Raw genomic sequence first — 21,953 nt, forward strand, 5'->3', positions numbered from 1 at the left:
TTACAAGCAGGACTGCTTGTTCTAGAGCAAGTATCCTGCTATGTGGTTTTGGCCTGTGGCCAGATCATGGGGTCTCTATCTCTTACCTTGGAAACTATGTCACTAGTAGTAATATGACCCTGGAGAGTAATTAGCCTCTCTGTGCATTGTTTTATACCTCTTACAAAAGGAGTGTGTCATGTGGATGAACTTAAATCATTTTACTAAGATATAGAAAACAGCAGTGGGCCAGGGAGATGGCTCAGTGGAATAAGCATTTCCCTGGCAAGTTCAAGGGCCTGAGTTCAATCCCTGGTTTAAAAAAAAAAAGCCAGCAGTGGGTTTTAATAGGATCTCTTCATAGCTATCACTGTGCACACTAAAGAAGAAATGTACTACAGTTTCAATTATTTTACACTTAGGTAATAATTCCACTGACCTCAGAATCACTATTTGGTCCCCTGAGGAAATTAATGCCTGTGTAACTTAGGAATTTAGTGAGTATCTGTTGTTCTGTCTGCCTGGCTATTCAATTTATTCACTCATTAAAAAAAAAGGAAACCCACCAGGGCTGGGGGTGTAACTCAGTGATACAGCACTTGCCTCAATGGTGGAGCATAAGACCCTGAGTTCCATTGCTAGCACCCAAAAAACTTTATACTCTCCATTAAGCATATCTGTATTAAATGTTATAAAATCCTATCTCTAGACTGATTTCATTATAATAATAATAGACTACAATGTGCTTTAAAAAGTTTTATTTATATTTGGAAAGGCAGTACATTCACACAGAATAATTTTTCAAAAGCTATGTAGGATTCACAGATATCTCCTCAGTTCCAACCTTCCCACTGCCCCTTTCCTGAGGTAATGAGGCTTGCTAGCTTTTTATGACCTTTCAGAAAGTTTATTCATGTACAACTAATTATGTACTTACCATTTTATATATACATGGTAGCATATTATATTCACTATGTTGTACCTTGCTTTTTCTACCTTATAACTTGGGGGTTACCCCACATAACTACACAAATAATAACACAAGTTCTCTATTAATTTTTGTCTGCCTAAGAATTTTCTGTGAATATCACAAATTTAGAAAACAGAATCTTGGTGATGTCATTGTGACAACTTCCAATCTTTTATTTTTAGAAACAGTCCATCACTGGATCTCTGTGTTCATCATTTTGTACACTATAAATATATACATTCTTAAAAATAGAACTGCTGGCTTAAAAAATAGTTTGTGGTTTTGATTATGTTTGAATCATTCTCTTAGAATTGCAGAGTTGTTGCTAGACTTGCTATTTGCCAGAGGGTTGTGTCAGGGAAGATACCAGGACCACATTCCAAGAAGATTGGTTTTTCTAACTGCTGAGATCCCTGACATACACTTGTTAGTTATTTCAGACTTGACCTCTCCCAAGTCAGTAACTAGGGACAGCTGTGTCCTCTCTCGTCCCTCATCCCCAACTGTTCCTCCTGCAAATGCAATTTGTCTGAATGATTCCTTATTAAGAGGCCTGTTTCTCCTCAGACCCCAAATACTTAAGGATATGCCTCATCTGCCTATGCACCCCGTTACCGAGCTGCCCAGGGCCTTGCACTTTAAGGTATATCTTGCTCAACCTTTATCTAAGAGTCCTTACCCATCCTGCCTTGCGTCTGTGGACCTGAAATCTCTTGCACAGGCACTTCACTGCCTGTTCTGGCAGTGTTGCAGCTAATCTCCTTGCTTTGTCAGATATGGAGATTCCATTTCTTCTTTTTCTCCTATTGCTTTTGGGTGAAGACCAGGATAAAAAAGAAGAAAGGATAATTTAACTGCCTATGTTTAAATCAAAGGTTAGGACACACTTTGAAAACCTTAAATTGACACAAATTTCCCTCAGGGTACACAGCAGATGCTGCTGCTTTACTATCTAATGCCCAGTGAGCTTTCACTTCCAGGTGTGACCTCTCCCATGGGCCTTCTTTCCAGTGTGGGTCCTCTGATGAACAATAAGGTTGGACTTTTGGGTAAAGGCTTTCCCACATTCTGTACATTTATAGGGCTTCTCTCCAGTATGAGTTCTTTGATGCACAGTGAATGTTGACTTTTCCCTAAAGGCTTTGCCGCATTCTGTGCAAGCATAGGGCTTTTCTCCTGTGTGTGTTCTCTGGTGGATTATGAGCTGGGACTTCTGGCTGAAAGCTTTCCAACATACAAGACATTCATATGGTTTCTCTCCTGTGTGAATTCTTTGATGTATAATGAGCTTTGACTTTTCTCGGAAGGCTTTGCCACATTCATTACATTTATAGGGTTTTTCTTCTGTATGAGTTCTTTGATGGATAATGAGATATGACTTCTGGGAAAATGCTTTTTCACATTCACTGCACTCATATGGCTTCTCTCCTGTGTGGCCTCTCTGATGTAGCATGAGATAGGATTTCTGAGAGAAGGCCTTCTCGCATTCATTACACTCAAAGGGTTTCTCTCCTGAATGAGTTCGCTGATGTACACCCAGGTTTGACTTCTGGGTGAAAGTTTTTCCACACACATCACATTCATAGGGTTTCTCTCCTGTGTGGGTCCTCTGGTGCACAATGAGGGTGGACTTCTCATTGAAAGACTTCCCACATTCAGTACATTTATGAGGCTTCTCTCCCGTGTGTGTTCTCTGGTGTATAACGAGGGTTGATTTGTCACTGAAAGTCTTCTTGCATTCATTGCATTCATGGGGTTTCTTTCCTGTGTGAGTACTATGATGAATAATTAGATCAAGCTTCTGTATGAAGGATTCTCCACATTTAGTGCATTCATACGTTTTTTCTCCTGTGTGGGTTTTCTGATGGACAATGAGGTTTGACTTCTGAGTGAAGGCTTTTCCACATTCATTACATTCATAAGGTTTCTCTCCTGTATGAGTCCTATAATGTATGATGACTGTTGACTTTTCTCTGAAGGCTTTCCCACACTCAGGACACTCAAAAGGTCTCTCGCCCGTATGAGTTCTGAGGTGTATAATGAGCTGAGATTTTTGGCTGAAGGCTTTTCCACATTCAGTACAACCAAATGGTTTCTCTCCTGTGTGTGTTCTCCAGTGTACGGTGAGGTGTGACTTCTTGCTGAAGGTTTTCTGACATGCAGTACATTCAAAGGGCTTCTCTCCATTTTTAATTCTCTGATGAAGACTAAGACCTTTCTTTGACCTGAGGGATTTCCCACATTCTTTATATCCAAAGGGTTTCACTATGGGATTTTTTTCATATTCAGTGTGAAAGAATAATTTTGCACATCCATTATTATGTTTCTTTTCTGAAGAGCTTCTAAATAAATCAAAATTACCTATTAAATTATTTCCAAATGATTCGAGTTTATGGGGTCTTTGTATTGGAACAACAAACCTTGTACTTAGATGAAGTGTATTTCCAAATTCATTACACTCAAAACCACTCTCAGTGGCAATTATTTTGTCAGGGAATCCAGCTTGCATCAACAGATATTTATCTTGGTCATCCTGATGCTGCCTCTCAATCTGTTCATCAATTTGGCAGACTTCTAGAAAGAAATAAAATATTCAGAAATTCCCCACCATATGAAAAATAATTTCATTTTATTGGAGTCCCTGGAAATTCTCTTACACAACTTCCATCTACTGGCCTTTATTTTTTAACCAAGAACAATCTTACTCCAATGTCTGGTCTCTTAACACTACTCTTATATTATCTCTAACTTCCATCAGCTCTGGGCATGGACCTTAATACCCTCAATCCACAGTCAACATCTGAACTCTTAACTGAACCTAACTTACACTATTTCCTGCTAGCAAGACATAAAGCAGTGTGATTTCTGGACTCAAATCTTACAACATACCTAAATCTAACATTCTCACTGAATGACAGAAAAATCTAAAATAAATTAGCCTGACAACATGGGCTCACCAATGCAAGTTCACCCACGCTTAATATTCACAGTCTTCAACATTACTGTCTACACTATTCCCCTTAAAACTATACCTATTAACTCCCAATTATTTCTCATGTACCATTATGCACATGGCCCTGTCCTCCATATTTCCTATATTGATAATCTAGATAAATTTTAAGAAATAGTTCTGTCTTTAAAAAAAATAACCTAATCCTAAATAACTTAATTTTATTAGCTGTCATCTGTACTACTCATTTAGTTAAAACTGTAAAGCCTTTTATTTCATGAATTGGAAGATACACAATATTTCATATTTTAACATCTCTGAATCCAGATACACCTAACAATCAATAACATGTTACAGATTAACTGGTGATAATGTTTCTTTCTTAGTGATATGTCTTAAAATTAATGGTATCTTGAAGTCAATAAAATCTGACATTTTGGCACATATACTGAATTTTTAATCATGTTTTATAATTTACTTCTCACTTCCCCTAAAATTTTGCATGAAAATCTTCAAGTGTGGAGAAAAGTTCAAAGAAGTTTACAGTAACTATTCATATTACCATCTAGATCCCATAATGCTAACATTTTGCCATTCCATTAATGAATTTTACAATGAATCATGCAATTTTTGTTTCCTTCCCTGTGATTTCCTTTCTTAGGATAACAAAACACTAGTCCTTAGCCAAATGTGAGCACAGAATACCAGGAAGAGCCCTTACAAACTGCTCTACACAGGACTGCTGGATGAGCACCTCCTTAGGTGCATAGCAGCAATATAGCCCATATGGTTGGACTGTGGACGCTCCTGCCCAAGAGAAATTCCACTTCAGCCTTTTATTTGATCTGTGACCGTATGTAAGTGATCTTTCTGTATCATTTACTCACCCATAAAACAGAAATTATAACAGTGCTCACCTAAATGGATGCTGAGAAGCTTTGTTTACTTATGACAGAGACCTGTTGGCACATAGAAGTGCTTTAAAGTGCTTATAACAACTGCTACTGCCATCATATTGATTACTAAGATACATTTTCTTTTGGTGGTATAAAGGATTAAACTCAGGACCTTGCACTTGCCAGGCAAACACTCATTCCACTAAGCTATCTCCCCAGCCCCTAAGATACATTATTATAAAAAGAATCAAAGAGTATCTATAAATGTATAATGTTCTTGGCTATTAAGTTAAAAGGGCGAAAAATATGATTGTAAGATACTGTCTTCTAAAGATATATATATATATATATATATATATATATATATATTCCTATTAAACGCAGTAGAAAGATAAATTTTGTTAAAGACTACTTGTGACGGAAGGAAAGAAAGGCATGGGTGGAGAGGGAAAGTGGCCTCTGACTACACTATATGTACCTCATTTTCTAAATATGACTTTGGAACCAAGTAAGTATATTTTATATATCACAAAGCAAAAGTAAATGTTAAAGGATTTCCTAATATTACCAATTATTCTGTATTTCCTATATTTCTTAATGACCAGGCTGAAAGTCTTAGTTGCTTTGCCTAACTATACATATGCCACAGTTTAAGAATAACACAATACTATCATCAGATATATAATTAATCTATTAAACTTTACATCCAGCATTTGATTTGGAAATATCAATTGGAATATCTGAGTAATTTAAAAAATTTTATATATCGGTCATAATATGACCGATATATAAAATTTCATTCTATCAATGAAAAGGCTTAGCAATGATTCCTTAACATCCAAATTGTGATCTTAAAACCTTATCTTCCACTAAAAAGAACCAGGCCTTAATGATCATTGGAAAAATGGCCAGTACCAGATCAGAGGCAAGAAATACACAACATGAGCCTTGAACTTCTAAAATGAAAAAGCACGGATACTTGGGAAGCACTTGGGAACCAATGTAAAGGAGTTTCCACTGGCCAGAGATGCAATAGTTTGAGTCACAATAGAAATAAGAAAGCAATTGATTAGACATATGAATGTTTAAATCCTTAAGTCTATAAATGATACAACAAAAAAAGGATATAATTCATTGATCACATTTGGGAGCTGCTACCAAAGCAACTCTTCATTCTGGAAACTGGCAAATATGCCAACAAAACTCTCAATCATTTAGCCTGTCTTTTCATGGTAACCAAATAATAGGAGGGGAAATTCCTCTTTGTAAAAGTATTCCAGCTAATCACAAAGAATGACAAAATTTAACTATCAACATTTTGCAGCCATTAATGAATTAATGGTGCTAAGAATTAATCACCAGTGATTGACTAGTAACAAAAGCAGAGACAACTGTGTATTACCTGCCATCGGTGGAAGAAAGTAAAAAGTAAAAAACCTCAGAAATGGATCCCACTTCTAAATCTAACTATTTACAAAAAAAAAAGAAAAAAAAAGAAAAGAAAGAAAGAAAAAGAAAAAAACCCACAACAGAGGACCATGTTATGTACTACTATGGAGTTAAAGACCATTCCCCCTAACAGGAGCCAGAGGTCCTTGTAGAAATTGTTGATTCCTGTCTGAAACAACGTGAGTACCAAGTGAACGTGGAATATGCTTCTGCTGGAAAAAGAGAAAGTGCTCAAAGAATGACAGGACCATACCAAAAGGACAGAGAGCCAGACTGAAGAAACTTTTACTAGCCACACTGAAGATAATTTCAACCTGAATATGAATAATGACAGTAATGGACGATAGCACATTAAAAAGAAAAATCGACCATCTTAGTACAACTGATTCAGTGAACGTTAACACCACTGCGTGAAAGTTCTTAAGGAACTGGATACTCAAAGTTCAGGAATTCCTCAAAATGTTAAACACAATTACCATGTAGTATAATAATTCCAATACTGTAAATCTGCACAAAATTAGAGCCTACATCACTGCAAAAACTTGTACATGAATGTTTATACCCATATTAGTCATAACAGCCAAGACAGTAGAAACCACCAAATGCCCATCAGGAGATAGATGGACAAACAAATGTTCTCTATCTATGTAATGGAATATTCCTCCACAAAAGGGAATAAAGTGTTGATCCATGCTACAACATGGATGAACCTTGAAAACATGCCAAGGAAAACAAAATGGCCACATTTTGTATGAGTCTATTTGTATGAAATGTCAAGAAAATCAGGCTTACCAGGGAATAGGAGAAAGAGAGAATGGGAAAAAGACTAATAAAAGTAGAAGCTTCTTTTTGGGGGCTGATGAAAATGTTTTAGAGTTAGATAATGGTGAATCACACAACTACAGATACACTCCAAACTACTAAATTTTATAGTGTAAGTGGCTGAATTATATGACAGTGAATTATACCTCAAAGATAATTTAAAAAGTAGATAATTAAGGAGCTGGGGATATTGCTCAGTGCTAGAATATTTGTGTAGCATGTGTAAAACTTTGGGTTCAACCCAAGCACCACCACCACAAAAAAGTGTGGTGTTTTACTCCTGCAATCTCAGCACTGACAGGCTGAGACAGAAGTAACACAAGTTTGAGCCCAGATGGGTACTTAACTTAGCAACTTAGCAAGACCATTTCAAAATAAAAGTTTAAAAAGAGCTGGTGATATAGCGCAATGCAAAGGCCCTGGATTCAATCCCCATACCACAAAAAAGTAGGTGATTAAGATGTCTTAGGATACCAAGTCCTGACAGGAATAGCTAAGCTGAAAGAATAGACTCAGACAAGCTCATCTGGAACTCAAGCATTAGATACAGGCCTGAGACAAATGTGGGCTTAGCTTTAGCTAAGTCCATGACAGATGAGAACAGTAGAAGCAATGGGGCTAAGGCATGGTAGCATGGAAAAAACACTTGATATGTGAGGAAAGGAGCTGTGCAGAAACTTGCATAGGAATAGCAACATAAGGAGAGTGATAAGACCCGGGGATCCAGGGAAGGTGTATCAGTCTTATGTATGAAATGTTCATGTCCGTGTCCTCCAACAGAAGGCCACAACCTTTCCCTAGACATTCCTGAAAGCCCTGTGGGAGGCCCTCCCCCAATGACTGGGTAAGCGCCTGTGTGCTTACAGCTGGAGTCTGTTCTACTTACCTGGAAAGCTCCAAATTGGGACTTCGCCCTCTGCCAGGCATGGCTCTTCCACCTCCAGCTTGAGGATAAGGTCTGGTTTAGCAACCTGCTGCCCTGATAATAAAACATGACAAATACCTCTTTGGTCTTCAGAGCCCCTGAGACAGAGGAAATTGTAGTTTGAGAGCAACACAAGGGACCTGCTGCTTCACACAGTGGTAAAGTCAAACCATTTAACCTGAGTTTGAAGTTCCCAAGATACTTTTTCAGGAACGAAAAGGTTCTCATTGATTGCAATGATCATAAACAGCCCCATTTCCCAAGGACACTTCTTACCCAAGGAAACGAAGTGGCTGTAGGTCTCCAGCATCACATTTCTGTACAGGGTTCTCTGTGGAGGGCTTACATACTGCCACTCCTCCGGGGTGAAATCCACAGCCACGTCCTCAAATGTCACTAGTTCCTGTAATAGCACATTGCTTTTATTGTAAAATGCTGACCACTGGGTGATGAGGAAAAAATGTAGGGGAACTTCTCACTGGATTCCAAGCTCATCATGATGAATTAATATAGGATGTCTACAGCAAGTTAGTGTGGCCTACTCTCATCCATCCTGAAATAGTAGTCCAATAATAGGAACTTTAAGATGATGTGATACTGGCACAAGGATAGTCCAGTGGAACAAAAATAATTCAAACATATGTTGACACCTGACTTATGACAATGTTCACATAGTAAAGCAGTACGGGGGATGATCTTTACAGTAATTGTTGGCTTGGTTATTGGATATTTATATGGGAAAAATGAAATTTACCATACACACAAATCAGCTGCAAGTAATATATAAGTCTAATGTGAGAAAACACAGTAATGTATAAAATAACTAGGTGGAGATGCGGGGGGATGAAAGGGAGTGGAAGGAGAAATAAAAAGGACCAACATATGTAGTGTATATGTATCAGTTCCCCATAATAAATGCATTTATTATTAGCTGCAAACATTTAGTAATAAACTATGAAGAAGAAAAAGAAACAACTGTAGAGTTCCCCAGTGCCTCTGCTCTCCATCTACTAACTGAAAATCAGAATCTTGTGACTGCTTTATGACTCAATCAGTTGCAGGGTTCTCCCTGCACTCTTAAGCCCATACTGGGGCCTTCAACATTTTTAAGCACCACCAAACCTGTCAGGACTGGACCAATCAAACCTCAGGCGATCAAAACTGAAGAAATAAAACCTTAAAGGACATGGTTTATTGCAGAGCATTGGGGAAGGGGGAAGAGAAGTGGGTAGAATGAAGTCAGATAATTCCAGCAGTGATGGGGCTAAAACGGTTTGTAACATTATCCTATGTAGGGCTTGGGGACATAGGAAAAAAGTACACTGGCACACAGCTGCCCACCAGTCAAGGGAGGCTTTGCAAGCTTGTGTCTGCTATATAACATTTGCTTGGGTGATGGCCATGCATCTTCAGTCAGTATTTTGTAAACAAATACATGCACATACTCCTTAAGTACATATAATTTGATCCAAAAGTCTTTATGGCTAAATGAAAGCCCAGTAATAGGAAAATAACACCACACAGGAATAGCTCAGCCTGAACTACAGCATGTCCCAGCTAATACATCTGGTATGGTTTCTTCACTCCCTTCATTCTTTGGGGATGATTATAGTGTTTGTAGGCTTCCAGGTGAAGATCTACAGATAACTGGTGCTGGATAGAGGAGCCTTATTTTTTTCCTATGGCAGCTTGCTATTTTTGTAACATAGTGATTGAGTTGAAAAAAATCAAAGTACAGTAGTAACTGATCATCCTTCTTCCTGAATGAGCGAGCAGATGATTAAACATAGATGTCAGCATCCTTGATGAGTGATGTATGCCTACTACTTCTCTTTGAAATGATGCAGTGTTTTGGTTGTGGTCCGAAGCTCCTAAGCAGTACTACTTGGCATCTCCTTTCTTCAGTGGAGCTGTTACCTTTCAGATTTGATAAAATGCTAGTCAGGTTGAATACTGCTTGCCTTCACTCATTCATCTTCATATGAGTCTTCTCCCCTACACCCCGTTTCTTGTTTTTGCCCCAGTTTTTAAAAAAGTTTTCAGCTGGTGTTCATGAAGAGCGTAAATAAATTGTGCCGTTAATGGAAGCAAATGCTATCTAAGAAAGTGCATTTCTTTACAGAGCTGTGTCAAATCATCCTTTGGGCTCTCTGCTGGAAAAGTAGAATCAAGTCTGAAATAATGCCTTTTTAATTGTAGCCTTTAGTATTACAGATGTAGGACAGTACTATATCATACTTCTGTGAATGTAAAATATCTCATGCCTGCTTAATGATACGGAATAGTGGGCCAGGGAGATAGCTCAGTAGAAAAAGTGCATGCCTGGCAAGTGCAAGATCCTGAGTTCAATCCCCAGTACAGCCAAAAAAAAAAAACACCAAAAAAACATAGTAGTGACCGTGCTTTATCAAAGCTGTTTTTAATGATGTTACTCTAGAATGTTTTCTTTCCAGATGATGATTAAGAAGCTAATAAAAAAAATGGTTCCAGGTACCACAACAGTAACAGAACTTTGCTGTTTTCTGGGTATTTCTCTTTCTTTTTTTTTAATGGAGTGTGCTGGATATCTATAATTTTGTTCAGATGATTGCAGAACCTGGAAAAGCTGTTACTGCTATTGATGCATAACATACTGCTATTATTAGTGTGTATATATATATATATATATATTTTGAATTTTTGGAAAATTTAACTGTACTGTCAACTTTGGAAAAAATTATCCCAGTTTACCGGGTTGAGCTGGCATTGTACAGAAATTAACAGCCATATTGGTCAAGAAATGTTAAAATTAATTTTTTTCCCATTTGTACAGGGGTAATGCACTGTATTAAATATGTAAGGTCCTATCTACATGGGTTTGATTAGAGAAAATAATTAAGTATTCTCTAAATAATAAAAAAAAAATTCAGGCACCAATAAAGCTGTTTAGCTTGGACCCAAAAGTGACCCTGGCTCTAAGTCCAAATTCCATAAACCTTCATATAACTTTCATCCCTTGACCCCTTGCTGTGGACATGACTAGGTAGGACATTCCCTTCCTCTCACTGCCATACAGACAGCACAATCTGTTTTAAGTTCTGCTCACAAATGCTTAGGATGGATCACCTGAGTATTAGTGCAACTCTGGAATCTGAGAGGCCCCATTTCCAGATGGGGTACTCCTTTCTGAGATTCTCCCTGCAGTCACTTGTATGCCAACTCCAGCTGTGGTTCAACAAGGACTACACAATCATATATAAAATGTTTCCCAAGCTTAGGACAAGGTACAAATTCTTTTCTTTTAAGGGACAAATTCATGAAAAGCACCTCTCACAAAAGAAGAGACTTGCAAGCAATAACAAGATTAAAAGTAGAGGGCTAGGGAGATGGCTCAGTAGAATAAGCACCTGCCTGGCAAGCACAAGGTCAATCCCTGGTCCCACAAAAAAAAAGATTAAAAGTAGGACAGTGCAAAGACAAGTCACATATGAGAGATTATATGTGATATTAATGAGTGGTAAAGGAACCAATCTTAAATATTTAACCCCTACAAACTTGATCAGAAATATACAAACAACAAAGACAAATGGAAGAGAGCAGGCACTTCATTCAAAACGAAAACCAAATGACATATGAATATAAGAAAATATACCACCAAGAGCACTCAGGTGAACTGAATTGTACTCAAACTCATTTGCATTCACATAAATGAACATTTCACAACACTGAAACACTATTATGCACTCATCAGAAAGGGCACAGCTAAGCAGATGCAGCACTGTAGTGTTCTGAAATGGCAACTCCCACACACCATTAGTAGGAACATAACCTGGTATAAACACTTTGGGAAATGCTTTGGCATTGTTTGCTAACGTTAATGATTTCCATATACCACCACCTGGCAGTTCTCCTTAACTACACGTTACAGAAAATCATACACATGTGCTCTGGGAAACCAACCCAGGGATGTTCACAACAGCATTGTTTCTAATATGTGATTATGAGGAAAACTCAAATGTCCATCAACATCAGAATAGGTAAACTGGCAGTCACTTTAACAGGATGCTGAAAAATGAATGAACCACACAGAAACTACATGTTGTGGAGCAGGTTTATTGTGCACAGGCTACCAGTTTGCCTGAGATGGATGCAATACAACACCACACACAAGTTATAAGGAGAGTGCTTATCCTTTTACAGAGGCACCAAGTGCTGGGGCTTGAATCCAGGGCCTTGCACATGAAAGGCTAGTGTTCTATCATTAAACTACAGTCCCAGGCCTCAAGAAACCAAATTTTAAATCAAAAAAACCTGGTGAAAAAAAAAACCTACATGTTTTTCAACCAGTGAGTTGTTGGGAGCAGCTGGAGCTGGAAATTGATCATATGTGGGAAGGCAGGACAAAGCCTCAGTGCATAAAGCAATCAAGCTACTTTGATCTTGAGGAAAATATCCTGCCTGGACAATTTCTGCTATTAGTCGCTAGGCAACCTTGTGTCTTGTGATACTAACTTTGCAAGAGTACAAATAAATGCCCCTAGTGGTGTTGTTTGGGTCTTTTGCTCATCAGGCAAACAGAACTCTACCTGAACCCAGCTCTTGTTTCTTGTCTATCTTTTCCTCCTTCCTGCCTCCATTCCTCCTTGGGGTACACTGAGACACCAACAAGTCCATACAGTGAGTAAATAAACAATGTAACCCACATTGTTCGATAATGACATCGAACAATGAAAAAGAAGGAAAGGATGTTTCAGGTGGCAACATGGATGGACCACAAATGTACTATGCTAAGGGAAGAAGCCAGATATAACAGGCTACTTGCTATGTGGTACCATTTATAAAACATCAGAAGGGCAAAACTTCAAAGACTTAAAATCTATCAGTGAATAGGGGACAAGGTACAGCAAGTGGCCAGCTACAAAGTTACACACTGGGAGGTGACAGAACTCTTCCATGTCTTCTTTGTGGCAGTGGTTACATAACTGTATGACTTTGCCAAAACTCAGAAACCATAATATACACAACTTTTTACTGTATGTAAATTTTACAGTGTCTAAATTATACCTTAGATCTTCAATTATTTTTTTATTATTGCAGAAACGAATTTCAATTTTTAATCTTTAGTTTGATTTAAACATTGCTTTTAGTATGATGCCAACACCAGCTATGCAGAAAGGGGTGTGGAGAGATGTTCATAGCAGCACACACCTGCAGCTCTTCTTCAGTTCTGGAGGCTCCAGGGCAGCCAATATTGCTTCCTCAAACACATTCTTTAGGCCTTTCTGTGTGAGTGCAGAACACCCCACATACTGGACAGCCTTCAGATCATGGGCCAGCTTTTTAGCAGTCTCTGGAGTGATAGATTTCTGTTTGTTCTTGGCAAGTTTCTCAATAGTAAAGGGATCATCTCTGAGATCAGTTTGGGTCCCAACAAGCAAGAAAGGAGTCTTTAGACAGTGGTGAGCTATCTTAGGCACCCACTTTTCTTCCACAATTTCAAATGAGGATGGAGAGACCACTGAAAAACAGACTAGAAATACATCTGTCTGTGGATAACTCAAGTGGTCATAATCTGTCATGATCCTCTTGCCCTGAGTCATCAAAAAGCCCAAAAGTGTATGGCTCTCCACGTATCATAACTGTGACTGCATAGTTGTCAAAAAGAGTTGGTAGGGCTGGGGAGATAGCTCAGTAGAATAAGCACTTGCCTGCCAACTGCCAGGGCCTGAGTTTAATCCCTGATTCCACCAAAAAAAAAAAATACAAAAAATGGCTGGTACATATTCAGATGGAAATTTGTTTGTTGCATAGGATATCAGGAGACATGTTTTACCAACAGCACCATCGCCCACAACAAAGCACTTAATTGTCTGCATTGTGGAACTAGTTTAAATATTTCAAATTTGATGTTGACCTCAGCTCCTCAGCCTCAGCGTTTGCAGTGGTGCTTAGATCTTCAATTTAAGAACTAAGGCACTTCCAGGTAATCTAGAATGATTGCATCTGTATAAATTCAAATCTCTATATATCTTCCAAAAAACCTATACATATCAATACAAAGAGTATATAAAATGGCTCATCATACTACCTTCAGTGAAATTTATAATGAAAAATAGAGACTACTTCAAATTTCTAGTTACCTATAAATAAAAAATACCAAATTCCAGCTCAGCTATCTTTCAAACAAATGTCTGTGTCCTTTCAAAGCTGCCTTAAAAACCAAAGGAGAAACCATTCAGATGACTGAGGCTAGGGATGTAACTTAGTGGTAAAGCACAAACCAGCATCCATAAGAACCTGGGTTCCATACCCAGCACCACAAAACAAAAAAATTATGGAAAAACAACATTTCAAGTGATAAGATTTCACCCCACAACAATAACAATCAAATGAGTAGCTGTCAAGGTCTCATCCCCCCACAGGAAACATAAAAAACAAGAAGAAAATTTATCAGAATTATCTTTGCCAGAACCACAGAAAAAAAAGGTTTGTAGCAACCAAGCAAAGACAGAATTGAGAAAAAGACAACTTAAAAGTGGGGTGGGGGTAGTTTTGTGGCACTTTCTACCTGCTCTTGTTCTACCCCTGGATGTGAAGCTGCTGCTGCAGCAAGAGTCACCCATGTTCCTACAGGGAGTCCCTGAGCCTGGAGGGAACAGGGCGGACCTGATTCATGTTGTACTCTGTCCAACAGCTCTCAGAAGACTGGTGTGTGCTTTGTGGAACTTGGAACTTGAAGTGGTAAAGTGGTGGACACTGCTCTAAATGGCTGCAAGGCAACCAGACTGCAGAGGCTGTCTGAGAGGAGCAGCTGGGGCAAAGTCTTGAAAATTCAGATATTCAAAAGCATTCATGTCAGGGAAATTCAGAAACATATTTATGCCCAGGACAAGACCCATCATGAGTGACTTTTCACCTCAGGCTGCCCCACAGACCACACAGGCGTGGCTGAGTACTTAAGGAACGCTCCAGCATGGAATTAATCTATGGACTAACTAGTATAGATGTTCACAGCTTCTGTTAGTTGGTTTACTTTTTTGTTTGTTTAGCTCTTGGAGTTCATTTATTTTAGACACAAAGACACAAACAGGATAAAAGAAAACTATTCAATACAAATGATATCCAAGAGAGTGTTAATGGTTATACTAACATCAGACAAAAACTGTTATAAGACCAAAAGAAGGATGTTTTCTATTGATAAAGTGTCAGTTAATCAAGAAGCTATAACATATAGAAATATATATATATATTTCTACATATTATATTGAATAATATAAATTTATTTCTACATACATTTATTTCTATATATTTATTTCTATATACATATATATATATATTTCTATATAGAAATATATATGTATATATATATATATATATAAACCAAACAATATAGACAAAATAAGAAGGAAAATTTGACAGAAGGAGAAAATAGCTCTACAAATAATAGCTAGAGACTTCAAAATAGCATTTACAATAATGGACAGAACATGTCTAGAGGAAAGACTAATAAGGGAAAAGAACACTTGAACTATGATTAATCACACCTCAAAGAATATACAGAACACTTCATACAATAATACATATTCTTCTCAAGTGTACATGGAATATTTTTTTAGAATACACCATATGTCAGCCCACAAAACAAGTCTCAGTAAAGTAACAATGATTAAAAGCACACGAAGTATTTTTTCTGATCACAAGGATAAAATTAGAAATAAAAAATAATAGAAAACTGGAAATTCATAAATATATGGAAACTGAACAACCAATGGGTCAAAGAACAAATCACAAGGAAATTACAATATATCTTGAGACAAATAAAAATGGAGGGCCTGGGAGATAGCTCAGTAGAGTAAGTGCTTGCCTGGCAAGCACAAGGGACTGAGTTCAATCCTGGTTCCGCAAAAAAATAAATAAATAAATAAAATAAAAATGGAAATATACAAAAACTTACAGGATGACGTGCCAAAGCAATGCCAAGAGGGAGATACATAGCTATAAACGCATCAAAAAAGAAGACCTCAAATTTAATAACCTAACTTTACAGTGCCCAAATGATATAAGTACCTTTATTGTTCACAGCAGGCCCTGATGGTTTATGCTGATGAAGTGACTCCTGATGGGCCCCTAGATATCTTAAGCTAATGAAATGACTCCGGAAGAGGGGTGGCCAGACTACAAAACCCTATCATGTGATTACAGGGTATCATAGTCCTTTTTGCTGCTATAACAGAATACCTGAGACTGGGTACATTATAGTAACTGGAAATGTATTGGTTCACACTTCTAGAGGCTGGGAAGTCCAAGATCAAGAGGCCATCATCTGCCAAGGATCTACTTCTGGATCATTCTGTGGCTAAAGAAAAGAGGGGACAATTTTTTTTTGAGACAGGATCCTGCTATGTAGTTCTGTCTGCTCTGGAACTCCCACCAATCCTCCTGTCTCAGCTTTCCAAGTGCTGGGATTATAGGTATGTATAACCAGCAAACTCACACATTTTTCACAGCACCAATCCTACTGAAGTTAGAGCCTTCATAACCTAAACACCTCCTAAAACAGTGGTGGCAAATCACACATGCTGCAGCAGGCTGTATCATGGAAAGCTCTAAAACATTTGTCATCACTGTCCTAAAGGTCCTCTTAACATTAAATAGCAATAAATTCCAAAATTAGCTCTGGAGGAGACATTTAAACCATAGCAAGTTCAGGCTTTTAGCCACATGACAGCAGCCCAACCTCCAGAGAAAAGAGAGGCGCATGGGACTAAGTTCACCCTTGTGGCAAAAGATACACTCAATCACACCAATGTCACGAAACCCCAACAAATCCTGTGGACACAAAAGCTCAGGTGGGCTTCCCTGTTTAGCAATACTTTGCATACTGTCTTTGCTCACTGTGCTAGGAAGGTGACACGAAGATGCAGATAGAAGCTTTACCTTTGTGACTGGATCTTCCAAGACTTCACATTGTAACTCCCTTCCATACCTGATTCCAATTTGCAACTTTTCAATGTAATGAGCCATAACTGTGAGTAAAATAGTTTTCTATTCTACTTTTGATGAGCTCTCAGTCCTTCCAGTCACTTACAGTAACCTAACATTGGTCTCAGGACTCCTGAACTAGATGTGGGAAAAGTGAGGGTGTTCTCTTAGAGAACTGTCTGATCTACCTTCAAGCTGTCAGATTCATTACAGAATAACATCAACTCACAAAGATATCATAATTCCTAAAGTAATTTGTAAATTTAATGAGATCCTAAAAAAGAAACAATCTTTCAAATGATACCAAAGAAGGTAGTGCTGGCTGTGGTTGCAGCTCAGTAGCAAAGCACTTGCTTAACATGCAAGAGGCCCTAGTTACCATCCCCAGAAACAAAAGAGAAAAAAAGTAATACTAACAACCATATGAGGGAGTAAAATGATCAAGATGTGATATGTATATGTATTAAACCCACGAGCAGAATGCAATCACTAGGATTGGAAAGTATATACTAATATTTTTTTTTTTAAATCAGTGTGCAAGAATAGCTAGAAAATGCTGGAACATTAAAACTGAGGAAAGGAACAGCCCTACAAGATAGCAAAACACTGGGATGAGGGAAAGGAGAAAAGAAAGAAGGAAAGGAAAAAAATACATATATACATACACACACAGGATAGCTTAGATAATTTTACTGCTGATTTCTGCTGGTCTATTGAAAGAAGTAATTAATGCTTAATTTTTTGCTCTCTCCTTTTTAATTTTTTATAATTTTTGACCAACTTTGAATGCTTATATCTGGAAATCTGAATAACTAACTTGAAGACAACAATATGCAATATAACAACCATTGCTGAATTCCTATCATTTTGTTTAGTTAAATTCTGTATCATTTCTAATTTTTTTAAATTCTCTTTTAAAAATAAAAAATAAGGGCCAGGGAGATAGCTCAGCAGCCTAAGTACCTGCCTGCCATGTGCAAGGTCCTAAGTTTAATCCTCAGTACCATAAATAAATAAATAAATAAATAAATCATTCTTTAATCCAGATAAACCCTCAAAGTTCAAAGGGAAAGGCCCACTTTTTAATGAATAGTGCTAGGACAACTGGCAAAACATCTGGAAAATATTAAAAGAGATCCATATATCATACTATGCTCAAGAATAAAACCAAATGGATATGTGAGCCAAATATACAAAAATGAAACCAGCGGAGCAAGGTAATTCCAGTTACTCGGGATGCTGAAGTAGAAAGGACAGCATGTTCAAGGCCACCTGGGTAACTTAGCAAATTGTGTCTCAAAGTAAAAATAAAAGAACTAAAGATGTAGCTCAGTGGCAGAGCACTTGCCTGGCATGCAAGAAGCCCTGAATTCAATCCCCAGTGTTACAAAAAGATCTAGAAGCACAGGTGAAAGGCTCTGTGATCTGACATAGAGAAACATGTTCTAACTATGAATAAAACACACATGCCATAAAAGACTGATTAAATAAATATAACCATAATAATAAACCACTTTTGAAATAAAAAGACACTTTTGTAAGTTCAAAGATTTAAGTCCAAAGACACATGACAAACTAGGTGAAAAAAATTATAACATACATCACAGATAAAAGGTTAATATCCTTGATATATAAAGAGCTCTTAATTAACAAGAGGAAAAAGTCCAAGTATCTGACAGAAAATAAAAAGGAAAAAAAAAAAGCTGTGCACACGGTAGGATGATCACAAATTCAGGTCAGCCTGGGCAACTGAGTAAGACTGTCTCAAAATAAAAAATAAAGCCAGATGTAGGAGCACACACTCATAATCCCGGCACTCTTGTAAACTGAAGCAGAAGGATCACAAATTCAAGCCTAGCTTAGGCAACTTAGTGAGATAGCATCTCAAAAAAAAAAATAAAAAGGTTTGGCACTATAGTTCAGTGTGAAGGTCCTGGGATCAATCCTTAGTATGGCAAATAAGCAAATAAGTAATTTTAAAACATCCCTTAAAGGCTGGCCAAATAGCTCAGCGGATTAAAGCATCTGCTTAGGCAGATGCAGGGCCTGGGAGTTCAAGCCCCTGGCCTGATGTGCCAGCCCCGCCCCTGGGACTTGCTGAGAGGCGATTGAGACTGGGTGTGGTGGCGCACGCCTGTAATCCCAGTGCTTGGCTTGGGATGCTGAAAACAGGAGGATCACTATAAGTCTGATCTACACAGTGAGAACCCTGTCCTACATACAAAAAAATCCCTCAAACATATGAAAAGATATTCACTTTAAACCTTAGTAAATAAATAAATAAAATAAAAAATACAGAGAGATTGGGGAAAATATAGTATAACAGTTATTCACATGACATCTGCATTTTATTAGGTATTATAAATAATCTACAGATGATTTAAATTGGAGGCTCTGCATAAATTATATGCAAATATCCTGCTGTTTGATTTAGGTGACTTGAACACCCCCAAATTTTAGTATCAAGGGTTTTAGAATCAGTCACCTGTGGCTGAAGGATGACTGTATGGTCCCCCAAAGTATGTGTTATCAGTGGGTTTTTTTTTTTTTTTTTTTGGCAGAACCAGGGATTGAACTCAGGCCCTTGCACTTGCCAGGGAAGCGCTTATTCCACTGAGCCATCTCCCCGGCCCTTGTTAACAGTGTTTGTAGACCTTGTCAATCAGATAATTGATGGGCAATTTCTTATTTTCTCCTTTTATTTATTAGGTTGACCAAATGTCCATACATGTTAGACATGCCCAATAAAGTTGCAAGAATACTGAACGAATAATCACGTATGTCTTACAAAGACTCACTACCAACTTTTTACCAGGTTTATTTTTACCTTCTTTGTGTAACTATATGTGTGTTTTATGTTCCATTCATATGCATATACATGTTTATATTTTGGGGGTATCAAGTTGAGTGTTAACCATAGATGTGACCTAATGTCTATAGACATAACCTAACTATAGATATAACTATGTCTTTTTAAAAGAGAATTTGATAATTCCTCAAATATTAATGTATTTCCGAAACTCCAGTTATAGTCAGGTATGGCTCCACATGCCTGTAATCCCAGAACTCAAGAGACTGCCATGAGTTTGAGGGCAGTCTGGACTATAAAGCAAAACCCGGCTCCAAAAAACAAAAATGAAATGAAGAAAGGAAGGAAGGAATTCCAGTTCTAGGAATCTCTCCTATAAAAACATCACATCAAGAATGCAGGCATACACAGATATTCATTGACATCCTAACTTTCTGGGATCAGACAAAACTGAAAGTAACCCAAAGTCACATTTCATAAGAGACCAAATGAAATTGAGTCCAGTGTGGTAGTGCAAGCCTATAAGCCCAGCACTGAGGGAGGCTGAAGCAGGAGGATTGTATATTCAAGCCCCACCTGGTCAACTTAGTGACTTCATGAGACAGTGTGAAGAGCCTAGGTTCAATCCTCAGTAACAAAAAATTTTGAGAGAAATTTTTCTTTTGAAAGGAGACAAGGAAACTGTTATGCATTTGAGCTATAATTGTTAAGGGCCGAGGATATAGCTCAGTGGTACAGCACCTGCTTGACAAGGAAGAGGTCCTGAGTCTGAATCCTGGTACCCTTCCCCCCATTGTTATGTGCTATACTGTGCTCCCTCCTTCACCTAATTCATATGCTAAAGTGATAACCCACAATGTACTGATAGGGCCTTTAATGCAGTAATTAAGGTAGAATGAGGCCTTAAGGGTAAGGCCATAATCTAACAGGACTGTTGTCTTAAGTAGGAATACCAGAGACCACCCCACACACATACCTTCTTGGCAAAACCGCAAAAGAAAGACCACAGGAAGACAGAGTGATAGCCAAGCAGAGGTCTCACCAGAAACCAGCACTGCTGGCACCTTGACTTTGGACTTCCAGTCTCCAGAACAGCCCCTCAGTCTGAGGTAGTCTGTGATGGCAGCCTGAATCAGAACTGATACAGGTGAATACCCTTATCTGAAATGCCAGGGATCACAACTGTTTCTGATTCCAGATTTTTTTTCTTTTGAAGTTTGGATATAAATACTGAGAGCTTGGGATGGAACCCAAAGCTAAATATCAGACATTTATATTTTATATATACCTTATACCTGCATAGGCCTAAAGGTAATTTATACAGTATTTTTAGTGCACCTGTAGTTTCATGAGGCCCAGGTATGGAATTTTCCACTTGTGGCATCATGTCAGTGCTCAAAAAAAAAGTATTTTTCCCAAATTTGTATCAGTATGTTTGCACTACATAATGAATAAATTTATTGTGGAGAGTTGGTATATGTCCATAACATATCTTAACCAAAAAGTGTTAGATTGGTCAGGCATGATAAGGCTTGCCTTGTAGTCTCAGCACTCGAGGCTGAGGGAAGACATGGTGGGGCACACCTTGTAATCTCAGCACTCAGGAGGCTGAGGCAAGAGGATCATTGTGAGTTCAAGGGCACTAAATTGCATAGTGAAACCCTGTCTCAAGAATAAAACAACTATTTTCAAACGACTAACGGAGATTTTTAGTACAATCACCACAGCCATCCTGTATATATACTTGCATGTTTTTCCCCTTCCTTTTTTCCTATGTTTTTTTCCCTTTCTATCCTCTTTGTTGTTTAATCTTTAAGTTCTGATTCTTTCCATTTTACTATATACGTTATACCTTTCAGGTTTTGTTTCTTCTTTCAGGTTCTTACACTGAGCAGATGATAGTGCGATGTTTACACATGTGGGTCTGATTTGTTTCACTTGTGAGTATGGCCTCTAGTTGCATCCACTTACCTATGAAGGCTTCAAGTTTGCTGATACCTGTGGCTAAGCAATTACATCAGGGACAAAAATACATAATACAAAAGCCATGCTTGAATGGCTTTTGGTCCTCTAACTGTATACCATTTCTAATGTCATATCAATTATTATTATATCTCTTTAAAATAAATTTTTAAAAAGGTAAGAGAAGTCCAGGGAGATGGTTCAGTGGAATAAGTGCTTCCCTGGCAAGC

At 37.9% G+C, this 21,953-nt stretch overlaps 1 protein-coding gene and 1 pseudogene across 2 annotated transcripts in view; both read right to left on the reverse strand.

Annotated features, from left to right (window-relative positions):
• Positions 1-732: 732 nt before the first annotated feature.
• Positions 733-21,953, reverse strand: part of LOC101564598 (zinc finger protein 182) — a 69,663-nt gene continuing 48,442 nt past the window's right edge. The window contains exons 4-6 of one of the 2 annotated variants that reach the window (XM_023717827.1): positions 8,268-8,394; positions 7,953-8,045; positions 733-3,523 (exon numbers count right to left, since the gene is read on the reverse strand). In XM_023717827.1, the coding sequence (XP_023573595.1) occupies positions 1,920-3,523; positions 7,953-8,045; positions 8,268-8,394 (1,824 nt within the window). In that variant the 3' untranslated portion in view covers positions 733-1,919. The remainder of the gene's footprint in view (positions 3,524-7,952; positions 8,046-8,267; positions 8,395-21,953) is intronic. The other variant, XM_012515248.2, reaches the window with a different exon arrangement.
• On the reverse strand, positions 13,163-13,846 carry LOC101564456 (annotated as a pseudogene).

Source organism: Octodon degus, unplaced genomic scaffold (genome assembly GCF_000260255.1).
Source record: "Octodon degus isolate 3935 unplaced genomic scaffold, OctDeg1.0 scaffold00055, whole genome shotgun sequence".
NCBI lineage: Eukaryota > Metazoa > Chordata > Mammalia > Rodentia > Octodontidae > Octodon > Octodon degus.